At 33.0% G+C, this 21,648-nt stretch overlaps 1 protein-coding gene, 1 long non-coding RNA gene and 1 pseudogene across 3 annotated transcripts; all 3 read right to left on the reverse strand.

The window, feature by feature from the left end:
* Positions 1 to 1,685: 1,685 nt before the first annotated feature.
* On the reverse strand, positions 1,686 to 4,168 carry LOC108197704 (putative FBD-associated F-box protein At5g56560). The gene is made up of 3 exons (XM_064087832.1): positions 2,705 to 4,168; positions 2,448 to 2,588; positions 1,686 to 2,298 (listed from the first exon to the last, which is right to left on the reverse strand). The coding sequence occupies exons 1-3, from the start codon at positions 4,082 to 4,084 to the stop codon at positions 1,945 to 1,947; spliced, it is 1,875 nt and encodes a 624-aa protein (XP_063943902.1). The 5' UTR covers positions 4,085 to 4,168; the 3' UTR covers positions 1,686 to 1,944.
* A 7,601-nt stretch (positions 4,169 to 11,769) lies between these two features.
* Positions 11,770 to 16,588, reverse strand: LOC135149948 (deacetoxyvindoline 4-hydroxylase-like; annotated as a pseudogene).
* Positions 16,589 to 18,104: 1,516 nt separating this feature from the next.
* Positions 18,105 to 20,564, reverse strand: LOC135150771 (uncharacterized). 2 transcript variants are annotated; one of them, XR_010289026.1, is made up of 3 exons: positions 20,191 to 20,564; positions 19,311 to 19,373; positions 18,105 to 18,632 (listed from the first exon to the last, which is right to left on the reverse strand). It is a non-coding gene; the product is annotated as an uncharacterized LOC135150771 (long non-coding RNA). The 2 variants fall into 2 exon arrangements; XR_010289027.1 differs by lacking the exon at positions 20,191 to 20,564 and adding an exon at positions 19,878 to 19,954.
* Between the last annotated feature and the right edge of the window lie 1,084 nt (positions 20,565 to 21,648).

Consider the following 21,648-nt stretch of genomic DNA (forward strand, 5'->3'; position numbering starts at 1 on the left):
ATTGTCTCAAAATACTTACAAAAAGTCAAAATTATTATTATAAGATATTTTAGGTGAGAGAATATTGTTGAATCAGATATCATATCACAGACTTTAAATATTTTTAAAATGATTTTAAAAATATATTTTATAAAATTTTAGATCAAATGTTATAAAATTTTATTAACTTATATGTGTTCGTACCTGAAATTAAGGCCAGTCCATTTTGCAAATTATTCAACTTACATAAAACAGATATTTTTGCAATGCCAATAGGGTCATTATCAATTAATTAACATATCCATTCATTTATGAATATAATATAATTTAAAAAGTTAATATCTTGTAAAAATTTGCATGATATGTGTATCAATATTTATCATATAATAATCAACCGTTTTGAAATTTTTTCATAATTTTAATTTTTTACTATATAATAGTTATGTGATTTTGGGGACCTCTTTGAAATTCGAAAAATCTATTTAAAATATGATATTATTTTGATTCAAATCGTAAATAACTTTTCATTCTTACAATTTTTTTGAAGAGATCGCAAATATTAAATATTATTTTATAAATTAATATAAAAAAAATTCAATACATAATTCGATACTAAGATATGATGAAATCAAAACTGTCAGATTATAATTTTTACGACATTAAGTATAGATAAAATCGAACCAAATCGATTTCGATGATCAGATCAACGCCGCTGTCAACATTATTAACCCCATCCCCTCCCCGACTAAATTAGAGACAAAACCGTGTCTGCATTGATTAAGTCAAATTAGAACAAGATTTTCTCTCCAAATTTAAGCCACGTCGATAGCTTGGGGCCTGTTTAGGACATCTATAAGTTCAACTCAAATTATAGATACATGAGAGTATAGTTGAAATTTGATATTTTAATGAGATTATCAATATTTTTTATTTTTTTTTGTTAAGGATTTTTTGATGGTCGGAGTTGCTCTAGAAATTTGGTAATTCACCTGAAAGAGTTGGAAAGAATGGGAGCAGAACACCTCTACAGTTATACTGCTCTAGTAATGTGTAGCAAAATTTTACGATCCATAAACAAATTTTCTGTTGCAGCAGATTATTTTGCTTATGAAGAAGAAATGCTGTGCCAATGTATATTGGTTAACAGCTACTGTGTGGCTACTTCCTGGTTATAAGCTTCATGTACTTTGAAGTTAAAATGAATAAAGTACATCTCTTAAACGGGTAACAATGGTTCTCTGTTTGTATGTCCTTATAAGCATTTATTTTCACCGGAACTTGTGGTCTCTTATATGGTGTATCAGCATTTGTTTTCATCGGAATTTGTGGTCTCTTATAAGGCTACAAGCTTGGTTTAAGAATCATATGGCGACGCTTCACATCTCAAATTTTAAGCTCCATACTCAAATTTTTTGTTTAAAAGAATAATCATGCTCATAAAAGTCTTCTGAAGAAATGTGTGTTCTTAAAGTCATCAAAATCAATCTTGATACACACATTCTAAACAGGTACTGCTTGGATTACTCTATCTTAACTAGTCAGACAACTGCAAACTGTTTGAACTTGAAGATCTTTAAGCATTTTTATATTCAGCTCACGTCCAATGTAAAAGATGTGCCTACTTATGTTTATAGCAGAAGCTCAATATATGAATAAATCGATCTATAGAGGAGTTCTCTGGTCTAGCCATATAAAAGTGAGGAAAAAGAAAATATATAAGAAATGAAGTTGAACAAGTATATTAAACAGAATCCAAAACTATTTTTCTTCATCAGGCAGACAGGTTTGTATCAAATATTCCATAGAAGACGATAATAACTTTTAACCCGTAAATAATCAAATCTTAAGTAAATTGCTAGCTGGACCACGTAATATATGAAAAACACTTAAGTTGTGCTAAGCAGAGTAAACAAGTTATATTAAGCAAAAGTTCCCACAATAACCAACCCCCAACGCCATGATAAATTATAGGATCACTACATTAACACGAATTTGGGTTTCTTGAATTCGTTCCACAAGATCCTCTAGGACACTCCTCTCAATTCTCATTCGATCCTCATATTCAGAGGTCCAAACTGCGCGTGGGTTTTCTATGGTCTCAGGCCGACGAGTATAAAAAACAAACCTCTGAAGATTGGGAGCATGTTGAGCGAGGCAAATGGCAAGCTCTGCAGCAATCGCACATCCAGCATATCCACGATACTCTACAGTCTTAAGTTGCTCGTGGCAACGTATTGCATTTTCTTGAGCATTGTCCGGGGCTACAATTTGCTGAGGATTGGACGGCGAAATTCGTCTTGCCTGGTCGTGATACATCAGCTGCAAACCAACATAAATTCATGTCAAACACTGCCTGCCCTGCCAACTTATATCAAAACAATCCAACTTATAAGAATTGAGACCATACAATCATTACATGGCAAAATTAATAAAAAAAAGTAAAATTAAATATAAAAGGTGCATTAAACCTTCAACTTGAATGTGTGCAACAGGGGACATGCCTCTATTAAGGAGGTCGATAGAATAAGGTCATAATCCTGTTGCCAAAGAACTATCTCTAATTGCTGAAGATTAGGAAAAGTCGGGAATCCACTAAATGCAGAGCGGAGCTACAAAATTAGAAAGGTGCAAAAGCATCAAGATTGTGCACAAAGTACAGAATAAACTTATTATGAATTTAAGAAACCAGCAGAACATATGACATTATAGAAGGTATTAAACTAACCTTGTACCAGTTAACTGACAGTTTTTCAAGCTGAGAAGCCATGCCAGATAGGGTATCTGAATCAGGAAGATACGCCCCTACAAAAGTAGCATCCACAAGTGAAGGAATGCTACGATATTCCACATCAATATTAGCCTCACCATTTATAAAGGAAGTAAGATTTGGAGCAAATACACGGAGTATTTGGAAGTTAAGAGGCCACAAGCTTCGGAAAAACTCCAAGTGTTTCAGCTCAGGGGATGACACAACAAGTTCCCGGGAGTGTTCTGAAGAGGCATCATCATTATAATAATCAGTGCTAGCCCTACAGTCGTGAACCGACAGACGTTGAAGATTCAGACAATTAGTTAAAACCCATTGGATCAAAGGTCCTTCTATAATCACTGTTTCCAAGTGAAGAGATTTGAGTGCAGTACTGAGAATTAAGGCACGATTGGTGGAAAGGATGTCGGAAAAATTGATTCTGGGATAATTTTTACGATGTCCATAATGATGAGGTCCAAAGTTGAGTTCCAAATGGTGAACCTCTTTAGCAAAGGCAAATTGGACCCAATTGTGAATATGAGCGCCATAACAAGTACTGAGGGGCATATGTATTCTGAGGCTATCAAGATATGGAGCTCGGTTTGCACTTATCACGCCGTTAACCCATTCAACAAACTTCTCCATTTCAGGTTGGGGATAAGATGTTAATCTTAAAGAGGCAATAGTTTCAGGATCGTTCCTGAAATCTAGATCCATGAGGTGAGTCCAAACATGTTTCCACCTCTTCGACAGAATGCTGGTTCTCCCAGCTGTTTTCATATCACCCATTAGGATCAGCACGTGAATCAGTACATCATCAGGTAAACCGCTTATCAAATCAACACCATGATCATAATCTTCAGCGAGATTAACCTTGTGAAACAGCCTTCTCTTCTTTTTAATCACATTGGTGTTATATTCTTGACAAATATCTCGGAGATGTGCCCAAGCATCCATAGCACTAGTAATACGATGCAATTTTATTCGGGCAAGTAAATAGGGGGAAATAGTGGCATAAATCCACGTAAGAAGGACTGCATTTTGTCGACGCCAAGGAATGGTGTCATCATCACCAATACGTCTAGTGACTATAGTTTTATCAGCAAGTGATGGAGCAGGAATGGTTGGATCGATATGATGGAGAAGATTATGATCTCGAGCAGCATTGTTGAAAACAGAACACCAGGTGTTGTAATTGACTTGAATAAGATCAAGAACAACAGGTATCAACTTCTTGATGGAGGAGTATTGCCGAGGAACAAAATTCATGTCATCCATCTTTTTAATTCTTGGGACATATAACTTTTCATTGATGTAGGCAAGGGAGTCCAGGTCTAGAACTTTCGATGAAGCCATGAGAAATTGAGATTTGAGGATACTCTGTTTCTGATTTCTAGGGTTAGGGGTTAGGGTTCGCTTTATTTATTCGTGCAGCTTGGAGTTCTGGCAAGCGGGTTATAATTTGAATATGATCGGACTTTAGCTAAATAATTTATAATTTATATTGAATATCATTTGATTTTGGATCATAATTTAAAATCAGGATTGAAAAACATCAAATTTTATATTTTAATTTTTAATTCTAATTAAATATCACAAAATTTTTGATACATTTTTTTGAGCTATTTCACAATATAAATTTCTTAAAATTTCAATTAGATACAACTATTAGACTTCCAAAGTTCATATTAAGCTTAAATTGGCCAAGATCCAAATGAGAACAATTTAACGTCAGTTTCTATCAGAACTGTTACTAAATACTCGACTTTTTGACACACAATTCTAAATTTTTTTATCGTACAATTAAAATTATTATTTTTATAATTTATTTTTTGAATAAAAATATATAATTAATATTATATTTTAGAAAAAAATTTTAAAAATAATAATTTTAGATATACGGTCAAAAGATTTAGAAATATGTACCGAAAAGTCAAACGACCAATATCGAGGGAGTACTCTATCTGTCCTTTTTAGTTTCATTCTGACTTTTTACACTCAATTTAAGGTACATAAAAATAAAAATTTAATTTATTATTTTTAAAATTTTTTTTTATGAAATTTAGATTTTATCTTTTAAAAATAATAGGTGAAAATATGTTTTTTAATCACATTAAATACGTGTAAAAGTCAAAATAACAGCTTAAAAAGGGCTGAGGTAGTAACATAATTAACGAGAAGACTATTTTTTGCTTCTGTCACGAGTCTAATTGGTACCGTCTAGATACTGATGTGTACAAAATTTTGTAGATAATGACATGTGATGGGTTTTAATTGAAATTAGCCCTTATTTATATCAACAAATCTAATTAAAATCCATCATATACAGATTTTCTGTACACAATTTTGTGCTCTAGCACTACTTTTTAAGTTATAATATAAGGAAATATTGTTTTTGATAAAATTTGATATTAAAATCTAAGACAGATTTCTGCAAAAACTGAAAATAATTTTTTCCAAAAGTATGGGAGCACTTATTTTCCCTAAAAGCAACTTCAAAGAAAATATTCAGAAAAACTGCTTTTAGATTTATGAAAGAATTTTTAATCTGTCTTTTTAACAAAAATTGTGTGTTATTTGAAACAACAATACCAAACAATGTCATAGAATAGGTCCAGACGTCAAACTGCTTATACTCACACAAATGAGATAAAGAGAAAAATAGAATAATTTACGGGCACATTTTACTCTGTTACGAGGGAGGAAATAAATTAAAAAGATTTAGGGATAAAAATAAAATTAAAATACAGGGACAAAGTTCAAAATGATGGGCTTAATTCCGAATGTTGAATATGCTACCAGAACTGCTGGAATTAAAGTGTGCTCTTTCAGAAAATATAAATGGCATATATTTGATTGTAGAATCAGGCACAAAATTTTAATTCGTCTGAGATTTCCTGTATGCACCCAGTTGAATTAGTAGCTCTGAGTTTAATGCGGCTATTTTTCCACCATAAGCTTCATGTATGTTGAATTGTAAACGTTTATTTGGTTTAACAGAGAGATGGAGCTCAACACAAAATACATGAGTGTCCTACTGAGTCTGGCATTGTAGATAGCATGATATTTTCATTATGTGATTCTGTGATATAATTACATTTTTCTATTTGAAAGTTAAATGAAAAAAGTTCAATATCTACTGAACTTTTTAGATAGCATTGTAGATAGCATGATGCTTCACCCCATGTTTGTATGTCCTTATCGGCATTTGTTTCCGGAACCTGAGGTCTCTTATATGGAGTCTCTGTTTTCATGTCCTCATCGGCATTTGTTTTCACTGGAACTTGTGGTCTCTTATAAGGCTACAAACTCGATCCAAGAATCATATCATACGGTGATGCTTCACATCACAAAGATCCCTCATCATAGTCACCGAGAACTCCATTTTCTTAACTGGATTACTGCATCATGATTTTAAAACCTTCCATCTCTAGCCTTCCAATCAATAATAATGATATGGAAGACAAAGTTCCGAAAATGAATTTTACAGAAAAAGTAGCAATGCAGGTGTTAACTTTTCCTGAAAGCCTACATGGTCATTATGCTTATGCAGAAGAAAATGTTGCCTACATGGTCACAGCGGCAAACTGTTTGAATTTGAAGATGTTTAAGCATTTTAATATTCCATGGAAAAAGATAAGTTCAATAATCAAATGTTAAGTAATTGCTAGCTCAACTACGTAATACATGAAAAACACTAAAGTTGTGCTAAGCAGAGTAAACAAGCTCCCACAACAACCAATTCCCCAGGCCATTATCAATTATAGAATCACCACATTAACACGACTTTTTGTTCCTTGAATTCGTTCCGCAAGATGCTCTATGACACTCCTCTTCATTGTCATTCGATCCTCACATTCAGAGGTACAAACTCTGCGTGGATTTTCTATTTTCTCAGGCCGACGAGTATAAAAAACAAACCTCTGAAGATTGGGAGCATGTTGAGCGAGGCAAATGGCAAGCTCTGCAGCAATCGCACATCCAGCATATCCGCGGTACTCCACAGTCTTCAGTTGCTCATGGCAACGTATTGCATTTTCTTGAGCATTGTCCGGGGCTACAATTTGCTGAGTATTGGACCGTGAAATTCGCCTTGCCTGGTCGTGATACATCAGCTGCAAACCAACATAAATTCATGTCAAACACTGCCTGTCCTGCCAACTTCATAAGGGAAAGTGCGAAATTCCAACAATATTAAAAAGTAGAACATAAAAACTGACAACTGTTCAACTTAAATAAAAACAATCCAACTTATAAGAATTGACACCATACAATCATTATATGGCAAAATTAATATTCAAAAGTAAAACTGGATATAAAAGGTGCATTAAACCTTCAACTTGAATGTGTGCAACAGGGGACACGCCTCTATTAAGGAGGTCGATAGAATAAGGTCATAATCCCGTTGCCAAAGAACTATCTCTAATTGCTGAAGATTAACAAAAGTCGGGAATCCACTAAATGCAGAGCGGAGCTGCATAATTAGAAAGGTGCAAAAGCATCAAGATTGTGCACAAAGTACACAATAAACTTATTATGAATTTAAGAAACCAGCAGAACATATGACATTATAGCAGGTATTGAACTAACCTTGTCCCAGTTAACCGACAGTTTTTCAAGCTGAGAAGCCATGCGAGATAGGGTATCCGAATGAGGAAGATACCACCCTAAAAAAGTAGCATCCACAAGTGATGGAATGCTACCATATTCCACATCAATACCATCGGCCTCACCAAATATAAAGGAAGTAAGATTTGGAGCAAATACACGGAGTATTTGGAACTTAAGAGGCCACATCCTTCCACAGAACTCCAAGTGTTTCAGCTCAAGGGATGACACAGCAAGTTCCCCGCGGGAGTGTTCTGAATAGGCAGCATCATCATCATCAGCGCTGATACTGCAGTTGTGAAGCGACAGACGTTGAAGATTAAGACAATTAGTTAAAACCCATTGGATCAAAGGTCCTTCTATAATCACTGTTTCCAAGTGAAGAGATTTGAGTGCAGTAGTGCGAACTAAGGCACGATTGGTGGAAAGGATGTCGGAAAAATTGATTCTGGGATAATTTTTATGACGTTCATAATGATCAGGTCCAAAGTTGAGTTCCAAATGGTGAACCTCTTTAACAAAGACAAATTGGACCCAATTTTGAATATGAGGGCCATAACAAGTATTGAGGGGCATATGTATTCTAAGGCTATCAAGATATGGAGCTCGGTTTGCACTTATCACGCGGTTAACCCATTCAACAAACTTCTCCATTTCAGGTTGGGGATAAGATGTTGATCTTAGAGAGGCAATCGTTTCAGGATCGATCTTGAAATCTAGATCCATGAGGTGAGTCCAAACATGTTTCCACCTCTTGGAAAGAATGCTGGTTCTCCCTGCTGTTTTCATATCACCAGTTAAGATGAGCACGTAAATCAGCACATCATCAGGTAAACCGCTTATCAAATCAACACCAAGATCATAGTCTTCAGTGAGATCAGTCTTGTGAAACAGCCTTCTCTTCTTTTTACTCACATATGTTTTATATTCCTGACAGACATCTCGGAGACGTGCCCAAGCATCCATAGCATTAGTAATACGATGCAATTTTATTCGGGCAAGTAAATAGGGGGAAATAGTGGCATAAATCCACGTAAGAAGGACTGCATTTTGTCGACGCCAAGGAATGGTGTCATCATCACCAATACGTCTAGTGACTATAGTTTTATCAGCAAGTGATGGAGCAGGAATGGTTGGATCGATATGATGGAGAAGATTATGATCTCGAGCAGTGTTGCGGAAAAGAGTAGACCAGGTGTTGTAATCGACTTGAATAAGATCAAGAACAACAGGAATTAGCTTCTTAATGGAGGAGTATTGCCGAGGAACAAAATTCTTGTCCTCCTTCTTTTTAATTCTTGGTGCATATAACTTTTCATGTATGTAATTAAGGGTGTCCCGGTCTAGAACTTTCGATGCAGTCATGAGAAATTGAGATTTGAGAAGAGTCCGGATCTTCTGTCCCCTTAATTGTATCTCCTACTATGTCCCCTTTCTTCTATTGGTTAGTTCTTAACACGTGGCCTATGATTTCTCTTATATTCTTTGGTCTCTATTCTTTTTTCATGAGAGTTTAAAATCTGTTAATTTTTTTCAATTTATACAACATATGTTTTAATTATTAAATATTCTTTTCATAGTACATAATCAACTAAAAATATTTTTCATATGATATCATATAGTATATATTTTATTTTGTATTTTTTATATTAAATAGTTAAATAATTTTTTGAAAACATATTTTTAATATTTTATATTATAAAAGTCAATTTTATATTTTCTCACTAATTTTTTTTACGTAATATATTAACTTCAGTATGTACATTTTTTTTATCAAAAAATTTAGTAATAATTGCTCTCTCAAATGTACTGGTGAATTTCTTCATATATCAATATATTTGCTTTTTAGGAAAAAAGTCATTATACAAAAATTTAATTTTAGTAGATTAAATATTAAATAAAAAATATTTCTATATTTTAATATAATCTTTGTTATAAAAGTATTTTTTTTGCTTTTTAATTTAACCATATTAAAAATTTATTTTCAAAATTTTATTTAACTATTTAATATAGAAAATATAAAATAAAATATACTATATGATATCATATTAAAAATATTTTTAGTTGATTATATACTATATGAAAAGAATATTTTATAATTAAGACATATGTTATATAAATTTGAAAAAAATAAACAGACTTTAAATTCTGATGAAACTATCGAAGAAAGAATAGAGACGAAAGGATAAAGGAAAATTTATAGATGACGTGTTAAGAACTGACCAATAGAATAAACGGGACATATTAGGGGATACAGATAAGGGGACAGAGGATCCTGACTCATTTGAGAATACTCTGCTTCTGACTTTTAGGGTTAGGGGTTAGGAGGGTTCACTTTATATCTCGTGTTGCACCTTGCACGGAGTTTCTGCAAGCGGGTTATTAGTTGCAAGCGGGTTATTAGTTTTCAAATTTTTTCTCTGACTAAAAAATTTAATATTTATATTTTCATTAAAAACGGAAAATTTTAAAAATATGAGTAGATATATGTTTTTTTTTGTTAATCTCACCATTACATACAAAAAGTCAAAGTCATTACTTCCTCTGCCTCCACTTTTATAATATACTTTTGGCAAGCATTTTGAAAATCTATAAAATATAAAGTGTAGTTTTATAATATTTTTTTTAAAAAAATTTCAGAATAAAAATTTGATATTTATTTTTTTTCAAAAAAATAATTAGAAAACGTTATTGAGTCATACTTTATAAGAGTATCAAAATGCATGTACACCGTGACGTAAACAACGTGCTGGGACAAAGAGAGTAGTATTTTAGGAGGGAGTAAAGAAGTATTATGTTAATTTTTTCGCATATAATTATTTTTAGATTTAATTTAATAATAAAATATATTTAATATCCATTATGAATTCATTATTCTATATTTAATTTTATTAGTTATATATTTCTATTTTATATTTTAAATACAAACATATTAGCAAAATAATAGGATCTTATTTTTCTATACTTCATGAACTCTATCTTTACTTTTATAAATATACATATTATAAAATATAAGAATACTACTCCATATAATATCTATTTATCTATTTTTTTTATTGAAAGTCATTTAGATTTTTATTTAACTCTAATATTTATACTAATAGGACGGTGCCCGCTGCCGCGAGCTTACATAGTAAAGAAATATATTTTAGTTACTCCTTTATATATTTTAATAAATTTTTTTATTTTTGGTGATTTGATAAGTAATTATATTTACACGTTAAAATTTAATTACGAATTATGTATAGTATAATTCAGATAAATGTTTTTTTTTTTGAAATAAAAGGTTGATTTCATTCAATAATCAAGCATCCGACAAGATTGTCTCCAACAAATAGGATGGAGGAGACGAGATAACAACATAACTATTAGGTACACATGAAATTTTAGCCAAATCATGAGCTACTTTATTTGCTTGTTTTCTAATAAAATTAACCGAGATATCACCTCGATTTCTAAGCAGATCCTTGCATTGCTGCACTAAAGTTCCCAGCTCCATGTAGTTCAGGAAGTCCTTGTTTACAGCAGTAACTCCAAGAAGCAAATCACTCTCAACAACTACTTCAGTCACGCGCAGATCTTCTGCCCATTTCAGTCCTTCATAAATGGCCACTATCTCTGCTTCTACAACACTCGAAGAGCCCTGAAATCTCGATGTCTTCCCTGAGATATAGTGTCCTTCATGATTCCTAAGCACCATTCCTGTAGCGAAAGAATTCTGGCCTTGCTTAACAGATGCATCCACATTTAGCTTAAGGGTACCCAACTTAGCGAAAGATAAATGTTTGTTATCCTATAAAATATGTTTAAGACTTAGGGCTCATTTGATAAATCTTAACAATTAATATATGAATGAATAATATATCTACTGGTCTGAATAAGTAAAAAATCTGAACCCTGAATGAATAATATTATTTGATAATTTTTTAAAATATCTGAATGACAAACTTTTTAATAAAAACACAAATAAATTAAAAATCATTTGATTAAATTTATATGTAATAACTATAGAAATCTTATAAGTACTTAATATAAAATATATTTAAAATTCTTAAATATGATATAATGATTGATTTCAAGGTGGTATATATATGCATGATTCGTTCCGCCAAAGTTTTTGATATGTGCGGGTCAGCACAAGTTAAGATCCGGCCAGCCGCAACAAGTGCGTCCCCAAACAAGTTGAATGAGATTTTTCGGTCAGCACCTTATTCAGCTCTGTTTAGAAGTAAAAAAATGGGCTCTTAAACTATTGATTTCTATTATTGACTTGATACATTGAATTTAAAATATCAATTTAAATATGAAATAGAAGTTCAATTCAGATATACTATCATCGTTTATCAATATGATTGACTTTCCAAGCATCCGAATTTTTAAACATACTCAGTCACCACACTGGTCTCTTGGTCTTTTGTTGCAACAGCCTGAAGTAAATAACAAAAAGATCTGAAAATTAGAGAATAAAACTACTGAACTAAAACTTGACGAATTCAACAATGCAATGACGGACTCATGATTTAGTATCTTAATCTGAGGCACCCAAATGGTGCAACTTTGTATCTTCTAAGCAAAATGCATACAATAACTAAAAATGTCTAAAAAACTGAAGATCTACTTTACAAAGCTAACGGTTTATTTGAGCCGGTACTTGATGTCCAACTTTTTCCTCCCATTAAAAACTGCAAATAAGAAATCAATTCCTTAAAGTACCAAACAAAGACACCAATAATAATTTCAAAGTATCCTCAATCACATTGGACTCCTGTGCTAGCTCTGTCTTTCATAAAACTTTAGAAATTAAGCGAGCTAAAAAGATAAAACTTCAGCAGCAATTCCTCTGATTCAGTTTTAAAATTTTCTTACACGATTCCAGTCAGAATGAAAGCTTTCAGGGATTTCACTACATTCTTGCTGCAATATCTAAACTTCATTGTGGAAATATCTATGGTAAAATCTTTCTTTTTTTTTCTTTCAAAAGGCTATCACTTTATGGTTCTTTATCACTGATGGATGTTGAAAAACATGTCACATTTAAATTGATTAAATCTATTAGCCTATCAACTCAATTAGATAAGGCCTGCAGTTAAAGAATAAAAGAAATAGCCACAAAAAGAATTAAAAATACCTAAAATGACAACATTGGGATTTGAATCTGAAATTGAATTTGAAATTCAGAAATAAGCAAAGAATGGCCGGAGAGAGAGTAAAATTTCTTTTGAATTTTAGAATGAAATGGAATGGGTTGTTTTTGGGGGAAGCAGCAGCTTCTCTTAGAAGCTCAACAAAATTAGTAAACGTAGTGTAGTCAACACCGTATAAATCTCTCGAGTCAAGTGACAGTAAACAGAAATAAGCAAGAATGTAGAGGGACATTTTGTAGCCAAAAAGGCAACAGGATTTATAAAGTAAAGAGATAAAAATACCATGTTAAGTGTTAACACACACTAATGCTTGTTGTTAAAAATGGAAGGAACTCACAAGTCACAACTGAATAGATAAACAAAACAGACCAATGCAATCAATTATTGTAGACACTAACTAAGAAACAAAAACAGAAATACGTAAGGCCTGTGACATGAGTGCAATCAATCGACATATACATTAACGAAGAAACAAACACGGAAATACATACAGCCTGTGACATCGACTTCCATTTCTCACCCCCAGCTTTAGAGCCTGTTTAAAATTCAATTAGTAATAATTATAAACGCAACAGTCAGAGTTACAACAATAGAAACCAGTTACTTACAGCACCAACAGGCTGATTTACATTTCCAGGATTATTTTCCTCAAACTCAGCTCAAAAAGTATCCCTGCAGCAAGCACAAGTTGACTTGAACCATACACATCAAAAGAACAGTAAACAGAAAGCTGGATAGCAATGCTGAAAAGTCACGTACATGAAAATGAAAAAAGCAGTTGCAGGACTCTTAGGCTTGTTAGGATCCTTAGAAACCTTGTCCTTAACGATTGATTTTGTAAGGCCTGTTAGGCTGTAGATCATTTCCTAACAAAAAATTAGTAGTCATAAATTTGTCTTGAAAGCAGTTGTATACTTCATTTGAGGAGAATAATAGCAACATCTTTCAACATCAACAGCCTACAAACTTCAATTATGAAAACAATTAAATTATTACTAAATCCGATAGCACAGTATGAAGTGGAGTTCCTAAGACTCTTTAAGAATTCAGACCACTGTTTGCATTGGGGATTTATTTCGGTGAGAATTTTTTCCGGAAGCTTCAATTTATTTATAGTAAGGATTCTGATTCAATTAATCTTAGCAAGCCATATCAATAGCTCAAGTAAGATACATCACCAAAGGTGTAAATGGAATTTACACTATGAAATGGAAGCAAGCTTACTTGATTGATTGCAGAAGGAATCCTGGCAAATGGCAGAACATCACCAATCTCCTTGCAACTGAAATTACTGAGAATGATTGATTTTATAAGGCTGGGACTTTGGCACTCCTACATTGCTGTCCAAACAAATTTGATATCCTGTAACCAAGCTCAATCGCGTCAAGCACAACTTTCTTCGTATTATTCATAACTTATGGTGTTAGATCAGGAACTCCTAATCCCAGTCCCATAATTGGCATAGCTTTCGCATCGGCGGAGCTCAAACAAATTTCTGGAATAGGCATCTTTTACTTAAAATTTCTGTACAACTTAGTATGTCTTGGATTTTCTTTGATTGCATTTAAAAGATCAACAAAACTATATATAAAATGTAAAACTAAAATATCAGGAATCATAACTAAAGCATGCACCAGGGATAAACTTCAAGATATGTAGTAATTTGGAGTAGATACCTGAATATTTCTTCTAGTTATATTATCATAGTTATTGCAGAGACTGGACACCTGCAAGAAGATATAAACATACATGAGCAAACATAATAAAATCTCGATGAAAGATAGCAGTGATAGAGATAAAGTAAGAGAGAAGATTTGCAAATAGAAGATTCAAATTTCAAACTGAGTAGATATATGAAAGAGCAACAAAAAGGCACACACATCTGCAGGAAAGTTTTTATTTTTCATTGATTTCAAAAATACCAACTAATTCACTCACTTCTATACGGCACTGCATTCACTGCTACATTAGGTCCACTGCTCCTTTTACTTCTATTACATAATTCAGAATATTCCACAATAAAAAAGAAAGAAATACTAATTGTACTAAATTAACATGGATAATAATTGTACTAAGCAATATATATTCCCTTTTATTAGGAAAAACCTGTTCATAACCTGCAACATACATGATCGATTCAATGTTTTACTTTTGCTCTTTTCAGATGAGAATAAACCAAGACTTGGAAGACGGACATTAGCCTATGAGAGTAAATGATCGGTGAACAGAAATAAATATAAGCAAGTAGATAATTATTATTAAACGTATAATGTTAAAAACACCTTCTCAAGAACAATGTTTGTGGAACGAAATCTCCCAATACAATCATTGCATGCAGCAGCCAATCATTCTTTAGTTATCACATTAGAGTTATCTGTTAAAGGAGGGAAAAAACCAAACCAAATCATATAACTGAATAAAGCTAGAAAAAAGAATCAAAGCCAAATGCTATAAGGTAAAAAAGAACAGCAACTCCTTAACAGTAGTCTCCCTGTAGCAACACGGGTTTGTTTCTATAGCAACACAAGTTTGTTTCTGACAGCAACTCCTTAATTGGGCCATATGACCTCAATGCAATTTCTTCTGGAAAGTGTGTTCTAAAGAAACTTGCCACAGATTTTCTTGGACCAATTTTCTGTGCCAACACTCTGTGATTTACACTCTTGAATTTGTCGTTGGTTGTGAGCTGCACAGATACTGAAATTCATCATCTTATAACATGAAGCATTGCAGATTTCCAATTTATGTCGCAGAACTAAGTAGGATACTACTTCTTTAACAGTAACAAATGACATGATAGAGTGACGAAGGAAGCCTTACTTGTAAGAAGTCACCAATGTTGACGATTAAAGCTCCACGAACAGGAGAAACATCGACCCACTGGTTCTTATGCATGACTTGGACTCTTGGAGGCCGCCAATATGATTTTGCAAAAGTATGGTAATGAAACCACTATCAGAATGGTTGCCTGTAGCTAGAGTAAGTTCGGGTTCAGGGCATGAAGGATAGTAGTGACCAATTCGGAAAAGCCCTTCAGCACAATCCATATCTTTCAAGTAATTGGGAGCAAGTCCAAGAGCCTCAGAGATCAGTTCCAGCACACTAATCCCCATGTCAATTATGTACTTTGAATAAGTAAATATAACATCTCTGAAATTTAGAGTATCACAAAAATGTAAAATAAGTGCGGATTTTGCAGCTTTGTGATGCTCAATATCAGAAACAAACCATTTATATGGAATAATTGTTCGCATCAGGCAATAAAATTATATAAGATCTACTGTACATATAGCCAAGAACAGCGAAAACAGAGTTTAAAGTTGTGAATACCTGCACACCGCTGGCAAATCAGGCGAAGTCGATTGTCCTAAGAAGGAGATAACAACATTGGGTAATTGTAATTAATCAAGCAGTTGGAAGACGCAAGAATTTATCATATTCAACCACAAGCAAATCGATTACTCACCCTTTCCATGTTTGTTTGAAGAACCAGCAACAAAAGAAACAGGAGACCCCTCTCTAACTTGATAAAACTACCACAGACAAAGAAAAAATTGAGGGAAAAATCTTCTTTAGACAACAATCATGTAAAAGAACATAGTAATATAAAGAGAAACATAGGTAAAATCAGAATATAAACTAACCTCATCCACTGAATGGGGAAGGGATTCCTACACAATCAGTGTATAAAACTGTATGAATGAAGAAAAAAGAACTCTTTGAGGGTTTCAATTCAAATTCAAATGATATTGTGATATAAGAAATATACAATATTGGTGTATAGAAGAATCTAAGCAATATTAAATTATCAAATGATATTCTGATTCAATTGATCTTAGCAAGCCATATCAATAGCTCAAGTAAGATACTTCACCAAAGGTGTAAATGGAATTTACACTATGAAATGGAAGCAAGCTTACTTGATTGATTGCAGAAGGAATCCTGGAAAATGCCAGAACATCAGCAATCTCCTTGCAACTGAAATTACTGACAATGATTGATTTTGTAAGGCCGGGACTTTGGCCCTCCTACATTGCTGTCCAAACAGATTTGACATTCTGTAACCAAGCTCAATCGCGTCAAGCACAACCTTCTTCATATTATTCATAACTTATGGTGTTAGATCAGGAACTCCTAATCCCAGTCCCATAATTGGCATAGCTTTCGCATCTCCGGAGCTCACACAAAATTCTGGAATAGCTATCTTTTACTTAAAATTTCTGTACAACTTAGTATGTCTTGGATTTTCTTTGATTGCATTTAAAAGATCAACAGAACTATATATAAAATGTAAAACTAAAATATCAGGAATCATAACTAAAGCATGCACCAGGGATAAACTTAAAGATATGTAGTAACTTGGAGTAGATACCTTAGACCTGTGTATTTAAAGACCACATTAGTACTAAGCTCAGGGATAACCAGTTCGATTCACAGCTCAGGGATAACCAGTTTACTGGAATACTCCCTCCTTGACTGAGCTTCCTAAATTGATCAACATTTCTCTCCAGAACAATAAGTTTCAGGGTCAGTTTCCGCAGTTCAAAAGTGGTGTTACAGCTACCCTCTGGGACACTGATAGCTTCTGTAGGAGTACCACTGGCCCTTGTGATCCTCAGGTAAACGTTCTTCTTGCTGCTGATCTACAGTCTATGCACACATTAATAATGATAACATATAGAATGCACAATTCCTAGCAGCAGAGTACAACATATTAGTTATACGGACATCCTCTATATCAGCATAAGATATTAATGCAAGCTATCATTTTCTAGGCGGGTTAATTATCAAGTTGGTCACTGAAGTGGGCATAATGTATCAAGTTGGTCACTGAACTCAAAACAGTATCAAGATAGTCACTGAAGTGGCCATAAATATCAAACAAGTATCTTGAAATATGAATTCAAGCACTAAAAATATTATTTATAAAGTTTCACACATTATTTTTGAATGTTACCGAAACCAAGTTAAAGGTTATGACTTCTAATATTTATGATAATATATTTAGATTTTATCGAGTTTATTTATTATTTATTTTCAATTAAAACAAAGAAAATAACTATATAATAAAATATAAATAATAAATAAACTTAATAAAATATAAATATATTATTTTAAATTCTAGAAATCATAACCTTGTAGTTGGTTGTGGTAACATTTAATAATAATGTGTAAAATTTTATAAATAATATTTTTATTATTTGAACTCGTATTTCAAGGTACTTTTTTTTTTTTTTTTGCTAAATTAAAATTTTATAAAAGGAAGAAAGAAAACAGAGGGAGCAGTCCAACAGAGGGTGGCAACAAGCTCACCACCAAAAGCAGAACTACAAGATCCTAACAATCATGTCAACAGGACAACCTAACTACTAGCTAGTCACTGAGTCTAACATGACTTTTAAGGTACTTGTTTGATACTTATGGTGACTTTAGTGACCATCTTGATACCGTTTTGAGTTCAGTGACCAACTTGATACATTAGGCCCACTTTAGTGACTAACTTGATAATTAACCCTTTTCTAGGCTAAAGGCACCGAGAAAAGAAGGAAATTCGGGGGGGGGGGGGGGGGGGGGGGGGGGGGGGGGGGGGGATCAATGTCGATAAAAACTTTACTTACAGAGCATAAACTCTCTCCAAAGAATATGAACACCAGTAAGGTCGTCCAAGAATTCCAAAATTTGAGAACTGGAAGTTTGAAACTGATCTAGATGTCTTATCGAGTTTTAACAGTCGCTGACCAACTTCAAATTACATTCTTATTAGAACTCATAGATACATGCAATGTGATAAGAAAAGAACAGAGTAATGTATAAATGAATTGAACCTGTATCACAGACAACTACATGGTCCTGAAATGTGGCCACTGACGACATTAGACTCGCATATTAAACACCCTCTAGTGGACAGTTAGGTCCAACCTGCTGCTGCAACCATTCTACTGGCACCTTATTCAAGAGGGCTGACTTCTTTGGATCATCGGTCCACATATCTCCCATATTTTTGGAAATCCTTCAGGGATGTGAAAAGTTACACAGTTCAAAATTGACATTACATAAGCAGATGCCAGCCATAAAAAGAGACAAATTTTATACCTTTGACAACATCTTTGATAGCCCCAGAAGCCAGATCCGTAATCCATAGAGTTTGCAAGCTGCAAATGATCTAGTATTTGTAAGTATCAATGGGAAAATTAAATATCAGTAAAAGCACAGTAAATGCTAATTGCTCCATATCAAAATACATATTTGTAATTTATGACAGATGTGAAGAGCCCAAACAATGCCTCCATTAGATTTCCATTAGATTTATGTTATATAAAATGTGTAAATATGATTCGCTTTTCGCTTACTTTTCTCGAACTCATAAATGAGGGTGAATAGCACAGAAATTCAAAATTAATATACTGAGCAACTCTAAGTCTTGTTAACATCAGAATTACTTGATTACACATGTGTACCAACCAAAAACTTTCAGATAGTACGTAGATAACAACTCATGCAGTTTCCCCGCAATGCAATGAGGAGTTTTTGACAAATAAAATTTCATTACAACTGTGCATTACTTTTTCGAGGATTTAATACCATCTTCGTTCTTCGCTGGGGTCTTTTCTCTTTCTGATCAAATAAAAGACCGTACTTGAGAATGCTAAGTATTTAATATTAAGGTTATGATAAGCCAGTATTTGTCAATGCTAGGTTTAATGGTCTCCCTGTGCACCTTGACACAAATTAAACAAAATAAACTACTATACCTAACCTAGACAAAGTGACAGAGTTTTGAAACAGGATTACTAAAACAACCACAAAATTAAATATCTGTAACCCCAAACCTGTTTTGTATTTCATGTGAACAGTGACTGTAAGTTGGCTGATATATTAAATGTCATGCTAACCTGAATTAAATGAACATATCGTCAAAGATTGAACAATAACCTTTCTCCTAAAGCAACAATAAAATCCAAGTTTATGAGAAGCAGTGTCCAAAAAGAGGCAAATCATGATTAACATTCTCTCACTGTCTCTGTGTAAGATACACCTAAAATACACATTCTTTTAAATTCATAATGTCAAACCATATTTATAAAATGTACTGAGCGCTATGGTTACCTGGACTCAAGTGCAGGAGTCGAAGACATGTATTTAGAATTTTAGAATCTCATTCCCAAAATCATTAGAATACTGATGAAGATCCAGTATTGAACACAGGGCTCGTGTTATATAGAGACTCTTATTCATTCTTAAATTTCATCTCAACTTCAATATGAACATTTATGTGAATCTAAAAAAACCTAAACATAATTGAACTGGCATATATGTGAATCTAAAATGTCTTTCATATAATTACATAAATACATACACATGAATCGTTTATAAATTAAATCAAAGAGAGAAGGTACCAAGAACTATAGGAGAAAGTACCTGCAATTCATAAAACAGAATATCACACCATTATGTTATATAATTATTGAATCTGTGTCAGAAATTTTGTCAAACACTTAAAAAGCATGTTACAAAATACTCCATAACCATAAATTTACCCAAGAACAATATCCATAACAAATATATATCTACGAAGGTGACATCTTCACTTTCTTAACATCAACTAATGCAGTGAACGAAAAATTGTTAAGAATGACCTAATTCAAAGAACAATCATGCAGAAGAAGTTATACAAACAAATCCGTGAAAAAATACATTATGGAACCTGACCTCATCCATGAAACATGAAATTGCGGACAGAAGACTATAGAATCAATGTATCTGCTTCTATGAACGAAGAGTGAAAAACTCTTTCTGAATTTGAAATTCAAATTGAAATGAGATTTCGTGAGATTAAAAGAACATAATAGTTGTGTGTTTTAGAGTATAAGCATTATCCTTCGGTATGTTTTGTGACCCAGCAGTTGAAAACCATGTTTGTATATATCTAATGCTGTCGTACAAAGTCTTTGTGCTTTTTAAACTTGAATACACGTGGGGAACAAAACTGAGTTTAAAATGTAGGGTGATGAAGGGCAGTGGTAGTAAAAAGCCATCAAAAATGGGAGGAGTATCTATCTATTTATAGATTCTATTGTCTGCTGTTCATGCTACAGGGAAGCAATTTCGTTCTAATACATTCTTCACCAGGAAATTACACTGGTAATTCTTGTTATTTGCCGAAAACACTTTGGTTACTGTGTATATACCATTTTTATATTGCAAAGGATCATTATGCTTTCAGAGTCATTTTTTGTTCGAAAAATACAATATTTTGCTTGTACGGCGGATTACTGCATCATGATCTTAGAACCTTCCCCCTCTAGCCTCTCAATCTGCAGTAATGATGGAAGACAAAGTTCCTAGCAAAGCAGGTGTTAATTTTTGCTGAAAGCCTCCATAGTTTGTCATCCCACTCCCTCAACTCCTTGCGGCCTAATGTCTAATTTGCTCTGGCTTCTTACTTGCAGGCTGAGATTTTCTGTTCCAACGGATCATTATGCTTATGCAGAAGCAGAAGAAATGTTTCACTGTGATGGTTTGCGCAGGTTTATTTGGTTTGGCATTGTAACATAGGGATGGAGGTCAATACAAAATACATGAGTGTCCAACTGAGTCTGGCAGCATAGATGCATGATTGTTTGCATTATGTGATTTTATGCTATAATTACATTTTTTTATATGAAAGATAAATAAAAAAATTTCATGTCTAGTAGAATTAGACTGATAATGTATATAATAGGGTTGAGAAATTGGAAAAAATTAATATTTTTACAAAATTTTGATCACAACTAACATATGTAGATTTATTGCCTTCTTCATCTTCGGAAAATTCATATCTCCTGCTTCATTCTATATTTTGGTAGTTAATAGTCTATTAATTTATAGATATTACATATAAATTCAATTTTAACAGTTTTTCACGGAATTTCCTATATATAGAAGGGCTTACTCCACTATAAATCTGGAAACTAGTGATGAGAACTACAAACTCACTAATCATTACTAGATTGTTTATATAAAATCCTCACAACTAAATGTAATTACGAAATTATGTTCCATTTGATTCACTGAATATAACAACAATATGATATCAGTTTTTATATGATTTCTCCAAACGAATTCTCTGATATATTATCATAATATATATGTTAACATAACCATAATACAAATTTTCAGTTTTATAAT

Source organism: Daucus carota, chromosome 1, assembly GCF_001625215.2.
Source record: "Daucus carota subsp. sativus chromosome 1, DH1 v3.0, whole genome shotgun sequence".
NCBI lineage: Eukaryota > Viridiplantae > Streptophyta > Magnoliopsida > Apiales > Apiaceae > Daucus > Daucus carota.